At 50.1% G+C, this 23,986-nt stretch overlaps 1 protein-coding gene across 1 annotated transcript; it reads left to right on the forward strand.

The window, feature by feature from the left end:
- The first annotated feature begins 4,483 nt into the window (after positions 1-4,483).
- On the forward strand, positions 4,484-18,979 carry PLVAP (plasmalemma vesicle associated protein). The gene is made up of 6 exons (XM_066270230.1): positions 4,484-4,958; positions 9,418-9,514; positions 9,615-10,327; positions 12,545-12,602; positions 12,705-12,783; positions 18,314-18,979. The coding sequence occupies exons 1-6, from the start codon at positions 4,590-4,592 to the stop codon at positions 18,318-18,320; spliced, it is 1,323 nt and encodes a 440-aa protein (XP_066126327.1). The 5' UTR covers positions 4,484-4,589; the 3' UTR covers positions 18,321-18,979.
- Positions 18,980-23,986: the final 5,007 nt, after the last annotated feature.

Consider the following 23,986-nt stretch of genomic DNA (forward strand, 5'->3'; position numbering starts at 1 on the left):
GAGGAGGGGAGGCAGAGACAGACTTCTGTATGTGTCCTGACCAGGAATCCACCCATCAAGCCCACTAGGGGGCGATGCTCTGCCCACCTGGGGCCCTTGCTCCATTGCAACTAGAGCCATTTTTCAGCACCTGAGGCAGAGGCCATAGAGCCATCCTCAAGGTCGGGCCAACTCGCTCTAATTGGCTGCAGGAGGGAAGGAGGAGAGAGAGAAGCGAAAGGGGGTGGAGAAGCAGATGGGTGCTTCTCCTGTGTGCCTTGACTGGGAATCGAACCTGGAATGTCCACATGCTGGGCCGATGCTCTACCACTGAGCCTAATGGTCAGGGCTCACATCTCAATTATTTAAAAGTTTTTATGAGCCTGGCCTGTGGTGGCGCAGTGGATAAACCTTCGGCCTGGAATGCCAAGGTTGCCGGTTCGAAACCCTGGGCTGCCCTGGCCAAGGCACATACAACAAGCGAGCAATGAACAACTAACATGAAGCAACTATGAGTTGATACTTCCCAATCCATGCTCCCCTTTCTCTCCTGTCTCTGTAAAATCAATAAATAAAGTATTTTAATAAAAAAAAAGTTTTTATGAGAGTGAGAGTCATATGTTGAGACTGTCGTAACCCGAGGACCCCCATACTACCATTAGTACTGGATAGGTAGCTCAGTTGGTTAGTGTCATGCCAGGTCTGATCCCCAATCAGGGCACATACAAGAATCAACCAATAAATGCATACCTAAGTGGAACAACAAATTGATTCTCTCTTCTTCTCTTTTCCTCTCTTTAAAATCAATTTAAAAATTTAAAAAACAATGCCACCATTTATTTATTTTATTTATTTATTTATTTTACAGAGACAGAGAGAGAGTCAGAGAGAGGGATAGATAGGGACAGACACACAGGAACGGAGAGATGAGAATCATCAATCATCAGTTTTCTGTTGCGACACCTTAGTTCAGGGGTCGGAAAACTTTTTGGCTGAGAGAGCCATGAATGCCACATATTTTAAAATGTAATTCCAGCCTGACCGGGTGGTGGCACAGAGGATAGAGAGTCGAACTGGGATGCAGAGAACCCAGGTTCAAGGCCCCGAGGTTGCCAGCTTAAGCGAGGGCTTATCTGGGTTTTTTTTTTAATTATTATTTATTTATTTATTCATTTTTTTTTTTTTTAAACAAATTTTTTTTTTTAAAGATTTTATTTATTCATTTTAGAGAAGGGGGGAGAGAGGAGGGAGGAGCAGGAAGCATCAACTCCCATATATGCCTTGGCTGGGCAAGCCCAGGGTTTCGAACCGGCGACCTCAGCGTTCCAGGTCGACGCTTTATCCACTGAGCCACCACAGGTCAGGCATATTTATTCATTTTTTTAGAGGAAGGGGAGAGAGAGAGAGAGAGAGAGAGAGAAGGGGGGAGGAGCAGGAAGCTTCAACTCCCATATGTGCCTTGACCGGCAAGCCCAGTGTTTTGAACCAGCAACCTCAGCATTCCAGGTTGATGCTTTATCCACTGCGCCACCACAGGTCAGGTGGCTCATCTGGTTTGAGCGAAAGCTCACCAGCTTGAGCCCAAGGTCGCTGGCTCAAGCAAGGGGTTACTTGGTCTGCTGAAGGCCTGCGGTCAAGGCACATATGAGAAGGTAATCAATGAACAACTAAGGTGCTGCAATGCACAATGAAAAACTATTGATTGATGCTTCTCATCTCTTCGTTCCTGTCTGTCTGTCCCTGTCTATCCCTCTCTCTGACTCTCTCTCTGTCTCTGTAAAAAAAAAAAAAAAAAAAAAAAAGTAATTCCATGAGAGTCATACAACAACCCGTGTACATTATGCATTATCCAATAAAAATTTGGTGTTGTCCCGGAGAACAGCTGTGATTGGCTCCAGCCTCCCGCAACCATGAACATGAGTGGTAGGAAATGAATGGATTGTAATACATGAGAATGTTTTATATTTTTAACGTTATTTTTTTTTATTATTAAAGATTTGTCTGCGAGCCAGATGCAGCCATCAAAAGAGCCACATCTGGCTCACAAGCCATAGGTTCCCAGCCCCTGCCTTAGTTGTTCATTGATTGCTTTCTCATATGTGCCTTGACCGTGGGCACTACTTCAGCAGACCAAGTAACCCCTTGCTCAAGCCAGTGACCTTGGGTCCAAGCTCACCCAGCAGACCAAGTAACCCCTTGCTCAAGCCAGTGACCTTGGGTCCAAGCTGGTGAGCTTTGCTCAAACCAGATGAGCTCGCACTCAAGCTGGTGACCTCGGAGTCTCGAACCTGGGTCCTTTGCATCCCAGTCCGATGCTCCATCCACTGCGCCACCACCTGGTCAAGCACAATGCCACCATTTATTAAGGCTGAATCTGTGCAAGGCACTGTAACAAGTGTTTTAAAATTGGCTTTACTGTCTCCATTTTAGACTGGAGAAAACTAAGGCTCAAGGAGAAGGTCACTGGCCTGAGGTCACACACTGGTAAGTGGCACAGCCAGAACTTAACTCCAGAGCTTTAAATTGTAACCATGAATTCACTCTACCTATATGGTTCCCATTAAGGAAGTTAGAAGATGTTTTTCTCTCACCTACAGAAAGTGGGATGGGGGAACTCTGTGTGGGCCTGGCCAACCTAGAGGAATAGTGGTTGGGCACAACTTGAAGCCCCCAATCCTCCTCCCTTCACTAACCAGCTGGGAAGGGTCTGGGAATCAGGAATCACCTGGTAGCTGTGAGGACCAAAGGTCAGACAGGGGTTTCCTGCCTCCCCCGGGAACTTCCTCCTTCTCGACACAACTCCTGCCTCCTTGATGAACACCACCCTGGAGTACCCCTTCTCGCTGCCAACTACCCCTCACTTCATTACACTGGCTAAAGAGGGGATGAGTCCTCCTGCAGCATCCTTCACCCTGCTGTACCCCCGACCAGACAGTGGATAGCACTTGTGTTATTGTCACCTAACCAAGGTCCAGCATCCTTTCCATCTCCTGTTGCTTTCCCCTCAGCCCCACCCCTCTTTTCTGCCACCCTTGACCCCATGGGGCTAGAGGCTGTGTCCCACTCTGTCTCCCCAAGCCTGGGTGTCCTCCCAGTTGAGGCTGGGGCTGATGCCTCTTGGAGAACCTGTCATCACCCAGCATGGGGGGTGACCCTAGAACTCCTGGTTTTGGGTGACAGGCAGGAGGGGCACACCCAGAAAAGGGCACACCCTTTTTTTTCTCCTTGGTTCTAAAATCTCCTCCATGCCCACCTGGAGGTGACCCTCAGTGAGGCTCAGCTCCCACCTATCTGGCACTTCCTTTCACCATCTCATGGAGCCCCAAAATAATGCTTCCAGCAGAAAGTGATAGTAATAACAGCAACAGCTTCCTGCCGCAGCCCTAGGACTGGGCATCATGCATACCCTACCTCACAGAGGGGGACGCTGAGGCACAGACAGGACAAGGTCCTCCCATTAGCTCACACAAGCCAAGCTGGCTCTCCTCATCTCCAAGTTCACTGCTGCTTGTGTTGCTGTTCCCGGAGCATTTATTATGAACCTATGTGAGCCAGGATTGGGTGGGATGACAACTTGGGAAGTCCATGCCACCACCATCCACGGATCACCTTTCTGTGAGCTAAGCACTCCACAATATTTAGCTCATTTAATTGACACTGCCCTGTGAGATGGGCACACATCTGTAGTCAACCCACTGGAAGGTAAGCTTTACTCAGTGAACTAGCAGCTTAAGACCCAGAGCCGAGGCCCTGGCCAGTTGGCTCAGCAGTAGAGCGTCGGCCTGGCGTGTGGGGGACCCGGGTTCGATTCCCGGCCAGGGCACATAGGAGAGGCGCCCATTTGCTTCTCCACCCCCCCCTCCTTCCTCTCTGTCTCTCTCTTCCCCTCCCGCAGCCAAGGCTCCATTGGAGCAAAGATGGCCCGGGCGCTGGGGATGGCTCCTTGGCCTCTGCCCCAGGTACTAGAGTGGCTCTGGTCGTGGTCGTGGCAGAGCGACGCCCTGGACGGGCAGAGCATCGCCCCCTGGTGGGCAGAGCGTGGCCTCTGGTGGGCGTGCTGGGTGGATCCCGGTCGGGCGCATGCGGGAGTCTGTCTGACTGTCTCTCCCCGTTTCCAGCTTCAGAAAAATACAAAAAAAAAAACCAACAAAAAAAGACCCAGAGCCGGTCCCTTCTCCTTCCTGTGCCTTAGTTGTCCTCCTCCGCATGATGGACACGATGACATGAGCTAATAATATGCTGCACGTGCTGGAAACAGCACCTGGAACAGAGCAGGGGCAGGTGGAGAAACGCAGGCTCAGAGCTGCTGAGGAAGCTCAGTTACCCAGCTGGTGCCCCACCCAGTGTTAATCAAAGAGGCCAGCCAGGCCTTGTTCCCCGCCCCCCTTCCCTCTCCACCTTCCCTTCACAGCCTGGGTGGGAGTGTTGAGATAACCCACGGCCCCTGTTTCCTCCCGGCCAGGAAGGAGCCAGGCAGAGGAAGTATTAAAAGGAGTAATATAAACACTCCCCTCTGTGGGCGGCAGGGTCCAGAAGGGGCAGAGTCACCACCCACAGCAGACCAGCCAGCTGAGCAGCACCAGTGCAGCAGGCAGCAGCCCAGGGAGGAGATGGGCCTGGCGATGGAGCACAGAGGGCCCTACTCTCGGACGGGGGGCAGCCCTCATGGCTGCTGGTATTACCTGCGCTACTTCTTCCTCTTTGTCTCACTCATCCAGTTCCTTATCATCCTGGGCCTGGTTCTCTTCATGGTCTATGGCAACGTGCATGTGAGCACCGAGTCCAACCTGAAGGCCACCGAGCGCCGGGCTGAGAGCCTGTACAGCCAGGTCACAGGGCTCACGGCCAGCCAGGCCAACCTGTCCAAGGAGCTCAACCTCACCGCCCGTGCCAAGGACACCATCATGCAGATGCTGCTGAACGTCCGCCGAGACCTGGACAGAATCAATGCCAGCTTCCGACAGTGCCAAGCTGATCGGGTAAGGCGAAGGGCTCAACACTGGCCCTGGTGACCCCAGAAAGTCACATTACCTCTGAGCTTCAGTCTCCCCATCCATGAGATGGGGAGTCACAGACCTTACGTTTTACATGAGGAGCTCTAGTAGATCAGCAATGCATGTTTTGTTTGTATAAGTATATCTCATACAATATTTGGGATATACTGACACTTAAAAAAAAAAAGTATTTGTTATCTATCCAAAATTCAAGTGTAACTGGGCATTAGCCCTGGGCCTATGACTTAATAAGTGTAAAGTGCCCAGAATGTGCCAGTTGCAAATAAGAAATTGCTAACTGAAACTCAAAATGGCCATGGCTGGTTTTCTCAGTGGATAGAGCATCGGCCCAGTGTATGGATGTCCTGGGTTCGATTCCCAGTCAGGGCACACAGGAGAAGTGACCATCTGCTTCTCTCCCTCTGCTTCTCTTCCCCTTCCACAGCCAGTGCTTCAATTGGCTTGAGCATGGGCCCCTGGTGCTGAAGATAGCTCAGTTGATTTGAGCTTCAGGCCCCAGCCAGGGGTTGCCAGGTGGATCCCGGTGGGGGTACATGCACAAGTCTGTCTCACTATCTCCCCTCCTCTCACTTAAAAAAACAAAAGAAAACAAAAAACTCAGAAAGTTTGGTTCTTTCTTAGTAATAAGTATGAATGGCTTATATTTGCCTTATGCTGGCATCTGCTTGAGAAATATCTCATTGAAGCCCAGGAGGCAGGGAGAAACTCTAAGTACTATTGCAGATGTGGAAATGGAGGTTTGAGAAGAAGGTGGCTTTCCCGACGGGCTGAAGCAGATGGCTCCCAGGAGGTCACAGCGGCACACATGGGGCTCTCATGGAGAGTATCATTTCCTTGCATGCATGTCAAACTCACTGGGCAATTGCTCATGTTCCCTCACATACACCACACACGTGCTTTATCTGTGGAGGTCTTGGTGTCAGACACTGAGGAGGGCTTCCCCTTTTGGGCCTTGGTAGGATGGGGAAGGAGACTGGGTGGAGACAGCCTTGATTCTTGATTCTTCCCGCAGGAGAGGTTCTGGCTGTCTGGGGTGAGATGGGGGAGGGTGAAGGATAAGCCTCAGCCCACCTAGCCCTCCTCACTGGACAGAAAGGCCTCCTCCAGATCTGCCCCAGGAAGAGCCCTGTCTCCCCCTTCTCAGACCTCAGGGCAAGGCATGTCCTCCTCAGACCCCCAGAATGAGGGGAGTTCCTTCTCAGACCCCAGAGCAGGATGGGTCCCCCTTAAACTCCAGGGCAAGGTGGGTCTCAACTCAGACCCCCAGGGAAGCATGGGTCTCCATCAGACCCCCAAACTGGTGAGCCCTCCTCAGACCCCAGAGCCGGGTGGTTTCCCCCTCAGGCCCTTTAATGGGAGGAGTTCCCCACACACACACAGGCCTCCTGGGAAGTATGGGTCCCTATCTGACCTTGAGAATGAGGGCAGGTCCCTCCTCAGGCCCCCAGGCAGGACTGTGTACCCTCTCAAGCCCTGGGTGAGCCATCAGTTGTCTCACTTCCTGGGAATTAACCAATTCACATCATCCAGGACACGCACTACCATGCAGACCAGGAGTCATTAGGAAGGAATCAGGATCATAATGTGTCAGAAACTTGCACGGATCCCAGAATCCTGATTCCCTGTCATGGAAGATTAGAAATCTATCTGTATCTTCACTACTTAAATTTTTTTTTTTTTACAGAGACAGAGAGAGAGAGTCAGAGAGAGGGATAGACAGACAGGAACGGAGAGAGATGAGAAGCATCAATCATCAGTTTTTTGTTGCGACACCTTAGTCTTAGTTGTTCATTGATTGCTTTCTCATGTGTGCCTTGACCGCGGGCCTTCAGCAGACCGAGTAACCCCTTGCTCGAGCCAGAGACCTTAGGTCCAAGCTAGTGAGCTTTGCTCAAACCAGTTGAGCCCGCGCTCAAGCTAGTGACCTTGGGGTCTTGAACCTGGGTCCTTCCGCATCCAAGTCCAACACTCTATCCATTCCGCCACCACCTGGTCAGGCTTCACTCCTTTAAAATTTGAAAATCATAGTATTTTCCCCTTTGAAATGACAAATTCCTCTGGGCTGGAACCCCTCAGGGTTTTCTCCTGAGGGGACCCTGGATCCCATGCCCCCCACCCCAGGAGGAAGGGTTCTGATGGCCGTGCAGTAACCCCTGGACTGTCCCCAGCCCCAACTCCAGCAGCCCCCGTGTCTGATGGTAGCAGATACTAATCTTGGTATTTCCCTAATTCTGGAAGTGCTAAGAAACATAGTTCTCCTTACATTTTTCTGCAAATGCAACTGCATTTCTTGTCCTGAGACCCTAGAAGAAAAAAGAGACTTGAACTTGGTGATTTAAAAAAAATTTATTGATTTAAGCAAGAAAGGAAGGAAGAGAGAGAAAGAGAGACAGGAATGAGCCGTTCCTGTATGTGCCCTGACCAGGGATCGAACCAGCAACCTCTGCACTTTGAGACAATGCTCTAATCACCCTAGCTATTTGGCCAGGGCAAACTCAGTGATTTTATTAGGATCTGTTCCACCGTCACCTGTGTCAAGGCGCCAGAACCCTTTTGACACTTGTTCTATTTTGACACTTGTTCTAATTGGAAAATAACCTCTTTCTTTTTTCTTCTTTTTGTATTTTTCTGAAGTTGGAAACGGGGGGGGGGGGGCAGTCAGACAAACTCCCGCATGCGCCCTACTGGGATCCACCCGGCATGCCCACCAGGGGGCGATGCTCTGCCCATCTGGGGTGTTGCTCTGTTGCACCCAGAGCCATTCTAGCGCCTGAGGCAGAGGCCACAGAGCCATCCCCAGCACCCGGGCCAACTTTGCTCCAGTGGAACCTTGGCTGCAGGAGGGGAAGAGAGAGACAGAGAGGAAGGAGGGGGGGGTGGAGAAGCAGATGGGCGCTTCTCCTGTGTGCCCTGGCTGGGTATCGAACCCGGGATTCCTGCACGCCAGGCAGATGCTCTACCACTGAGCCAACCGGCCAGGGCCATAACCTCTTTCTTTTTCTTTTTTTAAATTTTATTTTAATTTTTTTATTTTTTTACAGAGACAGAGAGAGAGTCAGAGAGAGGGACAGATAGGGACAGACAGACAGGAACGGAGCGATAAGAAGCATCAATCATTAGTTTTTCATTGCGCATTGCGACATCTTAGTTTTTCATTGACTGCTCTCTCATATGTGCCCCAACCACGGGCCTTCAGCAGACCGAGTAACCCCTTGCTTGAGCCAGAGACCTTGGGTCCAAGCTGGCGAGCCCTTTGCTCAAACCAAATGAGCTCACACTTAGGCTGGCGACCTCGGGGTCTCAAACCTGGGTCCTCAGCATCCCAGTCCAATGCTCCATCCACTGCGCCACCGCCTGGTCAGGCCATAACCTCTTTCTTATATTATGTTTGGATCCAACTCACTTTGTCTGCACCGGCAGACCTGCTGTGGCTAAGGGTTCTGAAAGAACTCACTGGAATTTACCCGAAACTGAGCTATTTCTCTGCTCCCCCTAACACCAGGGTATTAGCACAGGCCCAGTTTCCCAAGGACAAGAGTGAGAAAAAGACACACCCTCTGCACTCATCATATCTTTACTTGTGATATTTCTGTGGAGAGTATTTTTTCCTCAAACTGTGGAAGACATGGCCTTTATTGAATCGTAAAAACTTAATTCAGGCCTGACCTGTGGTGGCGCAGTGGATAAGCGTCGACCTGGAAATGCTGAGGTTGCCAGTTCGAAACCCTGGCTTGCCTGGTCAAGGCACATATGGGAGTTGATGTTTCCAGCTCCTCCCCCCTTCTCTCTTTCTGTCTCTCTCTCCTTTCTCTCCCTCTCTGTCTCTCTCTCCTCTCTAAAAATGAATAAATTAAATTAAATTAAATTTTAAAAAAAACTTAATTCACGTGCCATATAATTGACCCACTTCAAGTGTACAGTTCAATAATTATTAGTACATTCACAGAGTTGTGCAACATCATCACAAATGATTGTAGAATATTTTTCATCCCCTAAAGAGAAATCCTGTCCCCATTAGCAGACACTCCATATTCCTCCCTCCTCTCATCCACTGGAAACCATGAAACTGCTTTCTGTTTCTTAAGGATTTGCTTATTCTAGACATTTTATCTAAATATGTAGAATCAGAGACTATGTGGCCTCTTGCGACTGACTTCTGCCCCTCAGCATCATGTTTTCAGGGTTCATCCACATTTTAGCATGTGTCTGTGCCTCCTTCATTTTTATTATCAAATTGTAGTCATCGTAACAACTTTTGAAGATGAGACCAGCTTTCCTAATAAAGGAGCCGCTCATGAACTGGGCCAAACTAAGCCCTCTGAGTGCTGGATCTGATGAGGCTCCAGCCCCAAGGGTCTGAGCAGTTTGAGTTCAGGGGACCCACAGGCCCCTCTGAGCTCTGTCCTGTGTCCCGTCCGGACAGGTGGTCTACATGAACAACCAGAGGTACATGGCTGCCATTATCCTGAGTGAAAAACAATGCCAAGAGCAACTCAAGGAGACTAACAAGAGCTGTGATGGTGAGTGGTTCGGGCAGCAGGGAGCCAGGGTGGTGGCCTCCCTGTCCAGTTCCTTGGCAGCCCCCCAACTTTCCCGAGTCCTATCATCCTGCCCCTGTAGCCTTGCACCTCGTGCTGAACCAGAAGACCAAGACACTAGAGATGGAGCTGGCCAAGGAGAAGGTTGTGTGCACCAAAGACAAGGAGAGTCTGAGTCTGAGCAAGCAGGTGGTGGAGGAGCAACTGGCTGAGTGCAGCAAGGCCCGGGAGCAGCAGCAGCAGGAGCGACAGCTAGCCGAGGACCGGCTGCAGAAGGTGAAGGTCCTCTGTCTTTCACTGGACAAGGACAAGTTCGAGACGGACCTGCGCAACCTCTGGAAGGACTCCATTATCCCTCGCTACCTCGATACCATGAGCTTCAGCACCTTCCATCATCCTGTCTCAGAACTAGCTTCCATTCGGAGAAGCTGTGACCACATGCCTACCATCATGAGCAACAAGGTGGAGGAGCTGGCCCGGAGCCTGCGGGCTGGCATTGAGCGTGTGAGCCGCGAGAACTCGGACCTCCAGCGCCAGAAGCTGGAGGTTGAGCAGAGCCTGCGGGCCAGTCAGGAGGCCAAGGAAAAAGTGGAGAAGGAAGCCCAGGCCCGGGAGGCCAAGCTCCAGGCCGAATGCGCCAAGCAGACCCAGCTAGCACTGGAGGAGAAGGCAGCGCTGCGGAAAGAGCGAGACAACATGGCCAAGGAGCTAGAGGAGAAGAAGCGGGAAGCTGAGCAACTCAAGATGCAGCTAGCTGTCAGCAACACAGCTCTGGACACCTGCATAAAGGCCAAGGTGGGCCAGCAGCCCGGGATTCACATGGCACTGGGGTTGGAACTAGAAGCCAAATTGGTGGTGATGTTGAACTTGGATTTGAGGTTGGTTAGAGTTTAGGTTTATTAGGACTCACTTGAGAGTTTCATTGACATTAGGATAGGAGCCAAGTTTGAAAGGGATCAACACTACAGAAGAGTATAGGGTTAAAATTGGAGTCAGAGGTAGGGTGGTTACTGGGTCCAGGGTTGAGTGAGGGGTGAATCTATATAGAATATCAGTTGCATTGTGACCAGGCTGAGTTGAGGCATTGAAGATGGACTTAGAATTTAGGGTAGAGTCACACACAGGTGGCAATTGAATATAGAGTTGGTTTAAGGACTGTGGTTATGTATTCATGTAGGATTTTATTGGCAGTAGGATTGAGGTGGAGTTTGAAATTGGGAATGACACTGATAAAGGGTTAAGGATTGGGGTTGAGTTGGGCAGCTGGATAGGCCTCAAAATTAGTTTAGGGTGAAGATCAGGGATTCATTGAGTGCTGGTGTAAGGGTTGGGGATTGTTTGAAGAGTTGAAGGATCAGGTGGCTGTGGGTTATGGTTTGGAGTGGCATCTAAGTTATGATGAGGGTCAAGTCAGGTCTAGAGAAAGGCTTGAAATGGATGTTGAATTTCTGTTGAGAGTTGGGTCAAGGTAAATTCTTGGTAACTGCCATGTGTAGGGTTGGTTTGGGTTAGTATAGGTTTCCATCTCATTAGTCTTTAGAATTGAGATTAAATTTGGAGTCTAGATTATAAGAAAAGGTTAAAAGTCAGGTCAGGGGTTGCATGCAGAGTAGCTGTTGGACATAGAGTTGGATGAAGAGTAAATCTAGGATGTCATTTGCTTTGGGGTTGGGTTGAGGTACTGAAGTTGAAGTTTAAGGCTCAGGTGGGTGTAGGTGGCTGGTATGTCTAAAGATGATTAAAAGTTTGAGGTCAAGCCTGATCAGGGAGTGGCACAGGGGATAGAGCGTTGAACTGGAACCCCAAGGTTGCTGGCTTGAGCAGGGTGTCACTTGGTCTGCTGTAGCCCCCCCACCCCTGTCAAGGCACATATGAGAAAGAAATCACTGAACAACTAAGGTGCCGCAATGAAGAATTGATGCTTCTCTTCTCTCTCCCTTCCTATCTGTCTATCCCTATCTGTCCCTCTCTCTGACTCTCTCTCTCTGTCTCTGTCACACACACACACACACAAAAAAGTTTGGGACCAAGAGTAGATTTAGGATTTCATGGACATTAGGAGGAACAGAGACTGACATTGATCATAGGTTAGGAGTTGAAGCTGGGTTGTGTTTAAGATGGCTTGTTGGAAGTTGAGTTCGGCTGGTGCTGGACTATATTTGAGGTGAAGGATTAGGTGACCCTGGGTTAGAATGGGGAGACATTGAGTTGGGATGAGGCTCAAGGCTGAATCTAGAATAGATGTCATGTGGGTGCTGATCATGGGATAGGGTTCTGTATCAGGTAGAGGCTGCAGATCTAAGGTTGAGTTGGGGTCAAGCATGACCTTGAGGAAGGTGTTTGTAGGTGGTTATGGTGGATCCCAGGGCTGGGGCTTGGGGATGGGGTTAAGGGGTGGATTTTTCATAGTAGCTGGGTCTAGGTGATAGGGTGTGGCCAGAGTTAGATCTAAAGTTATGTCATATCAAGTTTGTCATTGGGATTGGGTTTAGGTTAGGGTTTGATTCTAATGAAGTCTCCATTTTCATATTAGGATTAAATTTTAGGTAATTTGAGTTCAGAAGTGGTTTTGGATTTCAGGTTTAGAGGGATTGGCTCAAGACTGTTTGAGCTGTGGCATTGAGAATTGGGGTCCAGTAGTTTACAGAGTGGGTGGACTTTGGTCTGGAGGGGGCTGGGTTGAATGGATGGACTCAGCTGAGGTCATGGATTGGGGTCAGGTTGTCACTGAGTCTGTAATGGAAACAAGCAGCCAGCTCGAAAGAGTAGGTTCTCTGGGGAGCTGTCAAGCATAGCCAGTCCCTGGAGTCTTCAGTCATTTTAAGGCAGGGGGCACAGATGATGATTGTACATCTGTCAGCACATGTGTCCTCTGTGAGTACCTGTCCATTTCTCCACCCTGGAGGGACCATAGAACCAGGCCTCCAAGGGCATGGAGGGGCAGGAATCTCCCTGGCACTCTGGTTCAGGGGTCCTGGCTCTGCCAATCTCCCTCTATCCTTCTTTTTACAGTCACAGCCGATGCCTATACCAAGACCTGTTGGCCCTGCTCCTAACCCACCTCCCATCGGTGAGTGCAAGCAGAGCCAGGAAGGGGGGCTGCTGCCTATCCTTAGCCCAGGGGAAGGGGTTACTACGGCAATAGGTTGGGCCTAACCCCCTCTCTCTGCAGACCCAGCTAGCCTGGAAGAATTCAAGAAGAGGATCCTGGAGTCCCAGCGGCCCCCTGCAGCCAATGCAGCTCCATTTAGGTGAGATACTGGGCAGGTTGAGATGTTCAGTCTCCTGCTTTGGTCTCGGGACTAGGGGTGGAGGGAGGCTCATCTCATACTTGGTGCTTCCTTAATTGAGTGCCTGCTGTGAACCAGACCCTATGCAGGGCCCTGAGGACACAGCAGTGACTAAGATGCACACAGTTCCATTCACAAAACTCCTTGAGTAGTGGGTGAGAGACAGTGATAGTGTCATGATAGGAAGAGTGACCAGGAACCTTCAATTATTAGGAGCTTAGTGCAAGGTTGGCACTGCTCTAAGCATTCTGCACTATTAACTCATTCACCCTATCAGTTGATGAGCAACTGTTATTCCCACTTTCCAGATGAAGAAGGAAGCACAGAGAGGGTATGCATCATGCTCCAGATAACACAGCTAGAGAGTAGCAAGCTAGGACATGAACCCAGGTGATTTGATTCTAGATAAACAAGGGAGGGCCTTGGTGAGCAAGGGCCAACTGAACTGGAGGATAAGCAGAAACAGACCCAGGAGGACAGATGGAAGAGTGCTGCTCCAGGCAGCATGAATAGCTACAGCAAAGGCCGGTGACCTGGGCTAGGGTGGGGGAGGTTGGCTGGAGTGGAGGAAAGGAAAAAGAAAGAACAGCATCTGAGAGTGACCCTGGGCCTCTCACGCCACCCCTCACTTTCTACTTCTACAAAAATCGGGGCTTCACCCTGGCCAGTGGTTCTATTGTTTGGAGTGTCGTCCCAATACGCAGAGGTTGCTGGTTCATTGCAGGTTCAATCTCCCATCAGGACACATACAGAAACAGATTTATGTTTCTGTCTCTTTCTCTCTTTTTCCCTCTCTCTTTAAAATGGGGACCTCTGAAATCAAGGGTATGGAAATGCTTTGCCAACTGTAAAGTGTTGTCTCCCGGTGGCTGAAGCACGGGGCTGGGGGCCTCAACGGGAAGCTCATGGGCAGCTAGCACATGCTCAGGTCATGGCTCCATGCCCTGCCCCCTCACTGCCTCCTGGGGCCCAGTTACCCACCCAGTGACACCCTGTACATCACGGGGAAGAGGACTCAGGCTGCCGCCCCGGGAACACCCCGTGCTCCCTTCCAGGTAGAGGTCACACTCCCTGTTCGGCCACACACCACTGGCCTAGGACTCAGAGATTGGCTGGCCTATTTGCAGTTTAGGATCTGAGGTCCAGAGAGGCAACCGAGATTTAAAGTCAGATTCCTCTGACACCCAAAGCCTGTGGCTTCCTTCAATGACTTCACCATCAGACCACCTGGGTCTAGTTCAACCTCAGGGTGCTAAATGCAGGCCTTGAGCCAAGACTTCCAGAGGTCTGTCACCAACAACTCAGGGTTTTCTCCATGTACCTCCATCTCCACTACACCTCTTCTTACAAAGCCCCTTCAAAGGGAGCTCACCCCCTGGAGGAACTGGTCCCCTCTTTCTGGAAGGCGCTGCCTCAGCAAAGTCGCCCAGCCTTAGCAGCCTGCAGACAGGGAAGCAAGAGGGTAGGCAGTGCAATCATTTGCACTGCTCTGAGCAAATGATTTTCCTTTCTCCATCTTGGCCTGAAGCCATCATGGCAAGGAAGGAGGTTCTATTATTATCCCCATTTCTCAGAGAGGGAACTGAGGCCCCAGGGAAGCTATCAGCCCAGGGTAATGCGTCAGCAAATCAGTGCCAGAGCCAGGCCTGTCCAGGTCCCAGCTGAGAACGGGGAAGCTCTTGACATTGTTTGTTTACCCCAAATGACGTCCCCCATTGCTGAGAAAACAATGGGCTCTTGAGCCTGGGCCCCTCCTGCTTCTCTCTACAGGGTCGCAGGAAGGGCCACTGGCTCACTGGGCTCTAGCCTTGAATCTCCTCCCTCCCTTGAGGAAGGGGCCAGGGTTAAGCAGGCCAGGACCATCAGCTTGTTCAGTTCCCAGCTCAGCCAGATACTCTGGGTAACCTCAGGCGAATCCATATTTTTTTTAATTTAAAATTTCTATTTATTGATTTGAGAGAAAGCAATGAAGAGAGAGATGGATTTGTTATTCTATTTATTTATGCATTCATCGGTTGATTCTTGTATATTCCCTGACTGGGGTTTAAACCCACAACCCTGGAGTATTGGGATGATGCTCTATCCAACTGAGCTACCCAGCCAGGGTTCAAATTTTATTTTATTATTATTTTTTATTATAAAAGTTATTTTATTGCCTGACCAGGCGGTGGCGCAGTGGATAGCGTGTCGGACTGGGATGCGGAAGACCCAGGTTCGAGACCCCGAGGTCACTGGTTTGAGCAAGGGGTTACTCGGTCTGCAGTCTGCTGATAGTCCCATGGTCAAGGCACATGTGGGAGGGCTATCAATGAACAACTAAGGTGTTGCAACCAGCAACGAAAAGCTAATGATTGATGCTTCTCATCTCTCCATTCCTGTCTATCCCCCTCTCTAACTCTCTGTAAAAAAAAAAAAAAAAAAAAAAAGTTATTTTATTTTAACAGCGACAGAGAGAGAGAGTCAGAGAGAGGGACAGATAGGGACAGACAGGAACAGAGAGAGATGAGAAGCATCAATCATCAGTTTTTCATTGTGACACCTTAGTTCAGGGGTCCCCACACTGTTTACACAGGGGGCCAGCTCAGACCATTGGAGGGCCACCACATACCGTGCTCTCACTGACCACCAATGAAAGAGGTGCCCCTTCCAGAAGTGCAGCGGGGGCTAGATAAATGGCCTTGGGGCCACATGCAGCCTGCGGGGTGTAGTTTGCGGAAGCCTGCTAGTTGTTCATTGATTGCTTTCTCATATGTGCTTTGACCGTGGGGCTCCAGCAGACTGAGTGACCCCTTGTTTGAGCCAGCAACCTTGGGCTCAAGCTGATGAGCCTTGCTCAAACCAGATGAGCCTGCACTCAAGTTGGCGACCTCAGGGTCTTGAACCTGGGTCCTCCACATCCCAGTCTGACATTCTATCCACTGAGCCACCACCTGGTCAGGCTATTGATTGATTTTAGAAAGAGAGGAAGGGAGGGAGAGAGAGAGAGAGAGAGAGACAGGAACATTGATCTGTTCCTGTATGTGCCCTATCCTGGGATCAAACCAGCAATCTCTGTGCTTTGGATCAAGGTTCTAACCAATCAAGCTATCTGGCCAGGGCTAATTTTGTTATTTATCAGTTTCAGAGAGAGGAAAGGAGAGACAGAAACACAGTAACACTGATCTGTTCTTGTATGTGCCCTGGCCAGGGATCGAACCTGCAGCCTTTGTGTTTCTGGACAACACTCTCACCAGGACTCTTTCTTTTTTGATTAAATTTATTGGGGTAACATTGGTTAATAAGCAGGGTCCAAATTTGAGATGCACCTAATCAGGAGCTGGGTCTGAGGTTCTGAATCAAGTCATGCACCCCACAGTCTGGGATTCGATTTCCCTTCCATCCATATTCCTCAGCACTTCAAGAAAGTCTCTGCTGGCGCTAACTCACGCTAAGGCCTCCCGCACATGTGCTGTTCTCCTTTGTTCACAAAGCAAAGGCAGACCAGGGCCCAGTATTACCTGGACTTGAGCACAAGGCCTTGCTTCACTGCACATTTTTAGGTCATTTTCTATGAGTGAAAAGTGCATGAGCTTTCCTTTACTTGGTAAGACTGGGTATCCATTAGAGGTCAATTTAATTAATTAAAAAAACAACACATACACTTGAGATGAAGACAAATATTAAGTAAATACTGATTAGAGGCTATGTGGCTCGAGCTAGAAAAGTCAGAGAGGTGGAAGGTCAAAGACAGGAGCCCAGCCCTGGCTCTGACAGGGTGCCAAGGACACAGGCAGAAATAAGGCACAGAAACTCATACCCTTGTGGGGCTCACTGTCTCGTGGGGAGACAGATAATATACCAGGTGAATGAGTTGTTTTAAGGCCCCATGGTGATGGGCAAGACAAAAAAGGGATGAGAGAGTGAGAGAAAATTATAATTTTCCACAGGGCAGGGCAGGCTTCCCTGAGGAGGTGACATTTGAGCAGAGAACTAAAGGAAGTGAGAGAGGAGCCATGGTGGGGAGAATATTCCTGAAAAGTGTGAACCAGGCAGACAGCACAGTCCATTCAAAGGCCCTGAGGCAGATCCATGCCTGGTGAGTTTAAGTGAGAAGGCTGGTATGGTTGGAGCCAAATGATCAATGGGAGAAAGTGAGAGTAGGGGAAATCAAAGAGACGATAACAGGATAAAGGGCTTTGTGGCTGTGGTGAGGACACTGGGAGCCCCTGGCAGTCTGTCAGCAAAGGAGGATGTGACCGGATCAGGTGTTGGCACCCTCTGGTTATGGTTGGGGATGCAGGTGAGAGCCAGTGATCAGTAGGAAGATGACTGCACCGGTTCAGGTCAACAATGGGGACTTGGGAGCCTCAGTCTGTGAAAAATAGCAAGGAGTGACCCTCCGTTGCAGACTGGTGGGCAGGAGTGAGTGAAGTATGTATGTCAGACAGAGACTGGAGCCAGGGAGGGTGGACCAGAGCCAGCCAAGGAATGTGAGGCTAGGGCCCCAGGGAAGAGACAGGGAAGGAAGGGAGGGGGCCAGCGGAAGCGGGACTTGGCTGTGGCCCCCACTCCCCCACCAGGAAACAGTCGCTGCGCCAACCCCTGACCCCTCACGAGAACTTTTGCCAGGCCAAGGAGGGGGAGGCCATTCCCATAGCGGAGGAAGGCTCCAGCAAAGGGTGGGGGAGGGGTGGTAGTGGAAGCAAGATACTAGTTCTTTTTTATTTATTTATTTATTTTTAGGTTTTATTTATTCATTTTAGAGAGAGGAGACAGAGAGAGAGAAAGAGACAGACAGACAGACAGAAAGAGAGAGAGAGATAAGCAGAAAGCATCAACTCTCATATGTACCTTGACCAGGGAAGCCCGGGGTTTCGAACCGGCGACCTCAGCATTCCAGGTCGATGCTTTTACCCACTGCGCCACCGCAGTTCAGGCAATATACTAGTTCTTGAAATTTGGGGAAACTGCGGCAGGGTCTGAGTCTCTGAAGAGACAGACTTGCTGGAGAGAAGAGATTATAGAACCTTGAATTCCTGATCAACAGGATCTGGCTTTGTCCTGAGGGCGCTGAGGGTCCACGGAGAGCATGTGAATAGGGGCCGGCTCATGAGAAAAACCCTCCTGAGAATGAACGTGTGTGTGTGTGTGTGTGTGTGTGTGTGTGTGTGTGTATGTGAGGGGGGGGGGTATGCAGGAACTTTTGGGCAAACTTCCAGGACCCCAGAGCCTTAAGGAGCAAAATTGAGTCAGACTGCAGCAGAGGCCTGGAGCACAGGAGGTGGTCTCTATGAACCTCAGACTTCTCTTTTGTATAATGAGGAGGCACACGTCTCACTCCCCCCTTCCCGAAGAAGTTCAATGATTAGGAGTCCATCGAGGAGGATGAACCCTTAGGGAGCCAGAGTCCTTGGTAGCAACAAGGCGCTGGGCTAGGAGGAGGCAGGACCAGGCAAGGTTTGTCCTTCTGTCTATCTAATAAACTTGTATTCCCATCTCCTTTCTGCCCTAGTGGCTGAGAAGGCTCCAGGCCCTGAGGACTGAGAGGTGGCCCTGACTCACAGGTCTGCAGACCTGTTGCAGCGAGACGCCTACACCAACAGCGTGGGACGCAGCAAGGGCCATGGTCAGGCGACCTGTGTAAACACACCATAGTGGGCGCCCTTGGCCTGTGCCCCATGTTTATCCTTCCCACACCCCAGAGCCCCTAATACTCTCACTGGCTCACACCCACCAAAGTCACGATGACATTCCACAGAATGGCAATGTCACATAGACATGGTGACGTGTAATGCACACATTCTGCCAAACCTTCACCCAATATCACACCCCTCTACACACACAGGCAAGGCACCCAGGGCATCCTCTCACACCCCTGTGCCCCCCCCCCCCACTACTCTTCCGATTGCCTTATCTTCCCCACGCTTCCTCACCCACAGCGCTTCAGGACTAGGGAAGTGAGAACAGGAAGACATTCACTTCCATCTCTGGGACAATTCCCAGGCCCACCTCGCATGCCAGGGAGCATGTGGTCCAAGGGCGAGCGTAGCCCACTGACCCTTCATAGCCAGCAAGGGTGCTGCTCCTTCACTCCCTCTCCCCCCACACCCAGCCCTGCCTGTCGTACTTATAAAATGTTAGTGTCACTAAATAAATGTGACTGATCCCTTTAAAGACACCAAGAGTTGTGATTTATGCTTTGAAACGGCGCCACCCTGCCATGAGCAAGACTAGAAAAAAGATGAAAACTGGAGGACTCCCAGCCCCAACGTCCCTGGTCCAGAAGGCCCTTCCACCCAGGACAAACATGGGGGCATAGTAGCTTCACCCAAAGTCTGGGCAACTCCATGTGGGGAGAGACAGCATTGTTGTCAACTTTGTATTTCTTTAAAACAGCAAATATTCATGATGCAGTTTCTTACAAAGCAGATCATCCGTTTGTACCTTTCATTTTTCTAGATTTGCAAAGATTCTCCCAAGTCTTGACAACAATTGCTGAGGTTACCACAGCCTGTCATGAATTGCAGGAACTACTCCTTGCCAAAATTATTCCAGGAACAATATCACAAGTCTCAGGCCATTTGTTTTATTTTGTTGTTTGTGACAAGATGGGTTATCAGAAAGGGCCTCAGTCTACTTTGGGAGCACTTCAACTCCATGATCACGAACCTAGCAGTTAGCCAGGGAAAAGTGCATTAGAGGAACACAGGGAAACCCTATTGTACCCAGCAGATTAGAAAAAAGTTTAAAAACCATAATACCTACAGCTGGTGAAGATGTAAAGAAAAGAGCATTTTCCTACAGGACTGGTAGAGATGAAAATCTTGCTATAGCCCTTCTAGAAATTAGTTTGGGGATATTTATAAAAGTAAAGATGCACCAACCCTTTGACTCAGTCACTCCATTCTAAGGGGCTTATCCCTGAAACGTGAAAACTGCAGAGGAAAAAAAAAAAAAAAAAAGGAAATGGCCACGAAAGGAAAAACAACCTAAAAATTGTGATCTATACAATCTGTTTGTACCCCCTACCTTTGACCTTGAGTCCCTCTCAGCCCATCCCTTGGGACCCTGGACAGGGAGGAGGATGAGTCACAAGGAGCCAAGAAGCTGGCAACACACGCTCAGGGCAGGCAAGTCTGGAGGGACAAAGGAGCGATACTTCCTGGATACGGAAATATAGATGAGAGACAGCTGCTGCAGGAAACACTCGGCTGGGGCTCCTGCCAAGTCAGGGCAGGGAGGTTGGGCAGGCCAGGCTGCCCAGACAGATCAGTCTGGAGGCCCCAAGGAAGCGGGGACATCCCTGTGACCCTGAGCCTACTGCAGGAGCAGCCTGATGTCCTAGCTGGCTACCGCTGGCCAGTCCCAGTAGCCATAGATGTCGCAGTTAGGGGTCTGGAGCCACGCATTCCTGATTCAAATCCTGGCTCAGTCCATCTCAGCCTCCACTTTCTCATCTGAGAAATGAATGATACATTCTCTCCTTTTTATAATTGTATTTTTTTTATTCGTTTTAGAGAGGAGATAGAAAGGAGGGGAGACAGGACGCATCAACTCCCACATGTGCCTTGACCAGGCAAGCTCAGGGTTTCAAAACAGTGACCTCAGAGTTCCAGATCGACACTTTATCCACTGCACCACCACAGGCCAGGCCGTAGTCATCCTAAACATTGCGGACACATGGGTACAGATCTGTAACTCTTAGTTGGCCCTCCTATACAGAGCACCCAAGGATGTCATCCCTCTAACCAGCCCCTAGCCCCAGCTCTGGCTCCATCCTCTAACACTGAGACCTCAGACTCTAGCTCCACTGTGGCCCCCAAGCTGGTCCAGAGGGATCTTTCCATCATGGAATCTGACCACATCCCTCTCCTCACACACCCCACATGGCTCCCCATTACCCCTCAGCACAAAGTCCAGTTCCTCAGCTCTCTTGTGCCCCTTTCTTCACGTGCAGTGAGCCCTGGCCTCCAGCTATCCTGTACATTTAATTCTGACTAGATTCACTGACTTTTATTCATTTATTTCTTTTTGATGAGAAGGAAAGAAGTTTATTCAAGTGCTGGCAACCTGAGAAGATGGGGGAACTCATCCTCAAAAACCTATCTCAACATCTCAGTGCAGGCAGGTTTTTATGAGGAAGAGAGGAAGGCCCAGATGAGCCCCCTAGACTCACTCATTTCTTTTTTCTAATTGACTTTATTGGGGTGACACTGGTTAATAACATTACCCAGGTTTCAAGTGTACCATCCCATAATACATCTGTACACTGCACTGCCTATTCACCACCCGTCACTGCCTCTTACCATTTGTGCTGTGCCCTTAGACTAGAATATCTTTTCTTGCCTTACAAATTCTGTGTCCCCTGAGGCCCATCCCCAGCGAAACCACCTTCAGGGAGACCTCCTGGATGTCCCAGATGTAGCCCTCACTTCCTCTGGGGCCTCCACATCCCCATCCCTTACTCTTTCCAGCCCTGATCCTGTACCTCTGACTCACCCAGGGTTGGTGAAGCTCTGGGGAGCAGCAGAGACTAAGTACTGTTTGGGAGCAATTGGCAGACCCCCTCCCTGACCCTGTGGTCCAGCTGCCGGCTGAGGTTCTGACTCTGGTGATTTCCTGTGACCTCTATAAATAACCCCCATGACTGCTTCCCACAAACTGCCCCACCCTTCTTGGAAAAAAGGGATTGTAGCCAAGGATCTCAGTCCAGTTGTGTGCCAAGGCCCAGGGGGAGGTGAGGCATGGGAGTCCAGGCATCATGCCCCAAGAGCATCTCCTTCCTCACCTGGACCCTGCTCTCCCCTTCTGGGAGTCCTCCAGACCCTCTCCATGCTGTAACATCTGGACACCCACCCCCACTAGACCCACATTATTGCTTTTCTTCTCTGGGCATCAGTACCTTTCCTGCAAAAAGGGTATAATAGTAGTACCCATGGACTCAGTTCTCAGAGTAACCCTTTCCATCTAGGAGCCCCCACATTCAGGGGCAATCCCAACTGCTGAATAAGCAAAGAAATCAACAAATAGTGACATATTGCAATGAAGCCTGTGAGGACATAGGGTTGGGGAGCCCTCTGTTGGGGAGCCCCTTTAATTGGAAGCCTCCTGAAGACCCTCTTATACCCTTTGTGGACCCTGGACACGTCCCAACCTCTGCTCACCTGTCCCCTGGATTCTGAGAGCTTGTATCTTCAACCACTGCAGGTGGAGATCTTTTTCTGATTTTGGAAAAGATCCTGGCCCTATTTGAAACTCAGTTTCCACCTCTGGCAAGGGGAGTCAACCCTTCATAAACCTCCGGATGAGTGTGGAAGCCTGGACCCCTAGGACTCAAGGAGGCTCTGATGGAGGAACTGCAGGCACCTCTTCTGTTAGAGCAAGGCGCCCTCTGCTGGTTCGTCATCACCATTGCAGGCTCCCAATAAGTCTTAGAATCAAAGGCCTCACTATCAGGCCCTTCCTCTCCTGGAACTCACCTCCCTCCTCTCTCCCCCTTGCTCACTCTGCTCGACACTGGTCACCTCACTATTCCTTGAATAGATAGTGATGTACCATTTCAGGCCCTCTGCACATGCTGTGCCCTTTTCCTGGGATATTTTCACAAATTTCCTCGAACTGGTTTCCTTCTCCCCAGACGTCAGCGCATATACCCACTCTGCTCCGCAGGGCATCCAGCCCAGAGGTCCCTGGCCCGATCATGTCCCTCACTGTAGGACAGGGGTCGGGAACCTATGGCTCGCGAGCCAGATGTGGCTCTTTTGATGGCTGCATCTGGCTTGCAGACAAATCTTTAATAAAAAAAAAAACACGTTAAAAATATAAAACATTCTCAGGCCCTGGCCGGTTTGCTCAGTGGTAGAGCGTCGGCCTGGCATGCATAAGTCCTGGGTTCGATTCCCAGCCAGGGCACACAGGAGAAGCGTTCATCTGCTTCTCCACCCCTTCCCCCCTCTCCTTCCTCTGTCTCTCTCTTCCCCTCCCGCAGCGAGGCTCCATTGGAGCAAAGATGGCAGGGCGCTGGGGATGGCTCCTTGGCCTCTGCCCCAGGCGCTAGAGTGGCTCTGGTCCCAACAGAGCGACGCCCCGAGGGGCAGAGCATCGCCCCCTGGTGGGCGTGCCAGGTGGATCCTGGTCGGGCACATGTGGGAGTCTGTCTGACTGTCTCTCCCGTTTCCAGCTTCAGAAAAATACAAAAAAAAAATATATATATATATATATATATTTGTACATTCTCATGTATTACAATCCATTCATTTCCTACCGCTCATGTTCATGGTTGCGGGTGGCCAGAGCCAATCACAGCTGTCCTCTGGGACACCACCAAATTTTTATTGAATAATGCGTAAGGTACACGGGTCATTGTATGGCTCTCACGGAATTACATTTTAAAATATGTGGTGCTCATGGCTCTCAGCCAAAAAGGTTCCTGACCCCTGCTGTAGGAGCTATGTCTCTAATGAGAGGAGGGGTGATCCTTGCTTGTTTCTGTCCCTGCTCCCAGCACCCTGCGCTCAGCCTGTCACACAGAAGGCCCACAGTGAACTCAAATTAGAGTCAAACAGACCTATACGCAAATCCCAAAGCTGAGACCTCTAATAACCAACTACAACTCTGAGTCTATTTCCTCATCTTTAGAACTTCCCACCGCATTGTTATGAAGATCCAATAAAATGATGTATATAATTGTACACCATTGAGGATGCTTGATGAATATTAAGTGAGTAAATGAATGAATCAATCAATTAAAAATAAGTTTGAAAAGGGAGTAGGGCCCCTATGGTTTCGTAAGCTACTTTTATGATACAAAAGACAGGCCTGGCTGTTTGCTCAGTGGATAGTGTCAGCCCAGGTTGGCCTGGGATGCAGATGTCTCAGTTTGATCCCTGGTCAGGGCACACATGAGAAGCAACTATCTGCTTCTCTTTCCCTCCCTCTCCCCCTTCTCTCTCTTCCCTTCTCACAGTGGCTCAAATGGTTCAAGCTTCGGCACAGGATGGGGGTTGCCAGATGGATCCTGGTGGGAGTGCACGCAGGAGTCTGTCTCACTATCTCCCCTGTTGGAGACCGAAAAATAATCAGGATATTTTGCGGTCTGGATATCTTGGGAACAGAGGTGTTGGGCCCAAACCCCCACCTCACCTGCCTGATTGAGTTGCAGGAAGCTGTACTTGATTCTTGCTTG

This window comes from Saccopteryx bilineata, chromosome 1, assembly GCF_036850765.1.
Source record: "Saccopteryx bilineata isolate mSacBil1 chromosome 1, mSacBil1_pri_phased_curated, whole genome shotgun sequence".
Taxonomy (NCBI): Eukaryota; Metazoa; Chordata; class Mammalia; order Chiroptera; family Emballonuridae; genus Saccopteryx; species Saccopteryx bilineata.

Coding starts and splice junctions, on each gene's coding strand:
- PLVAP (XM_066270230.1), top strand. CDS start 4,590: ATGGGCCTGGCGATGGAGCACAGAGGGCCCTACTCTCGGACGGGGGGC. Junction 4,959..9,417: donor GACAGTGCCAAGCTGATCGG/GTAAGGCGAAGG, acceptor CCGTCCGGACAG/GTGGTCTACATGAACAACCA. Junction 12,603..12,704: donor TCCTAACCCACCTCCCATCG/GTGAGTGCAAGC, acceptor CTCTCTCTGCAG/ACCCAGCTAGCCTGGAAGAA.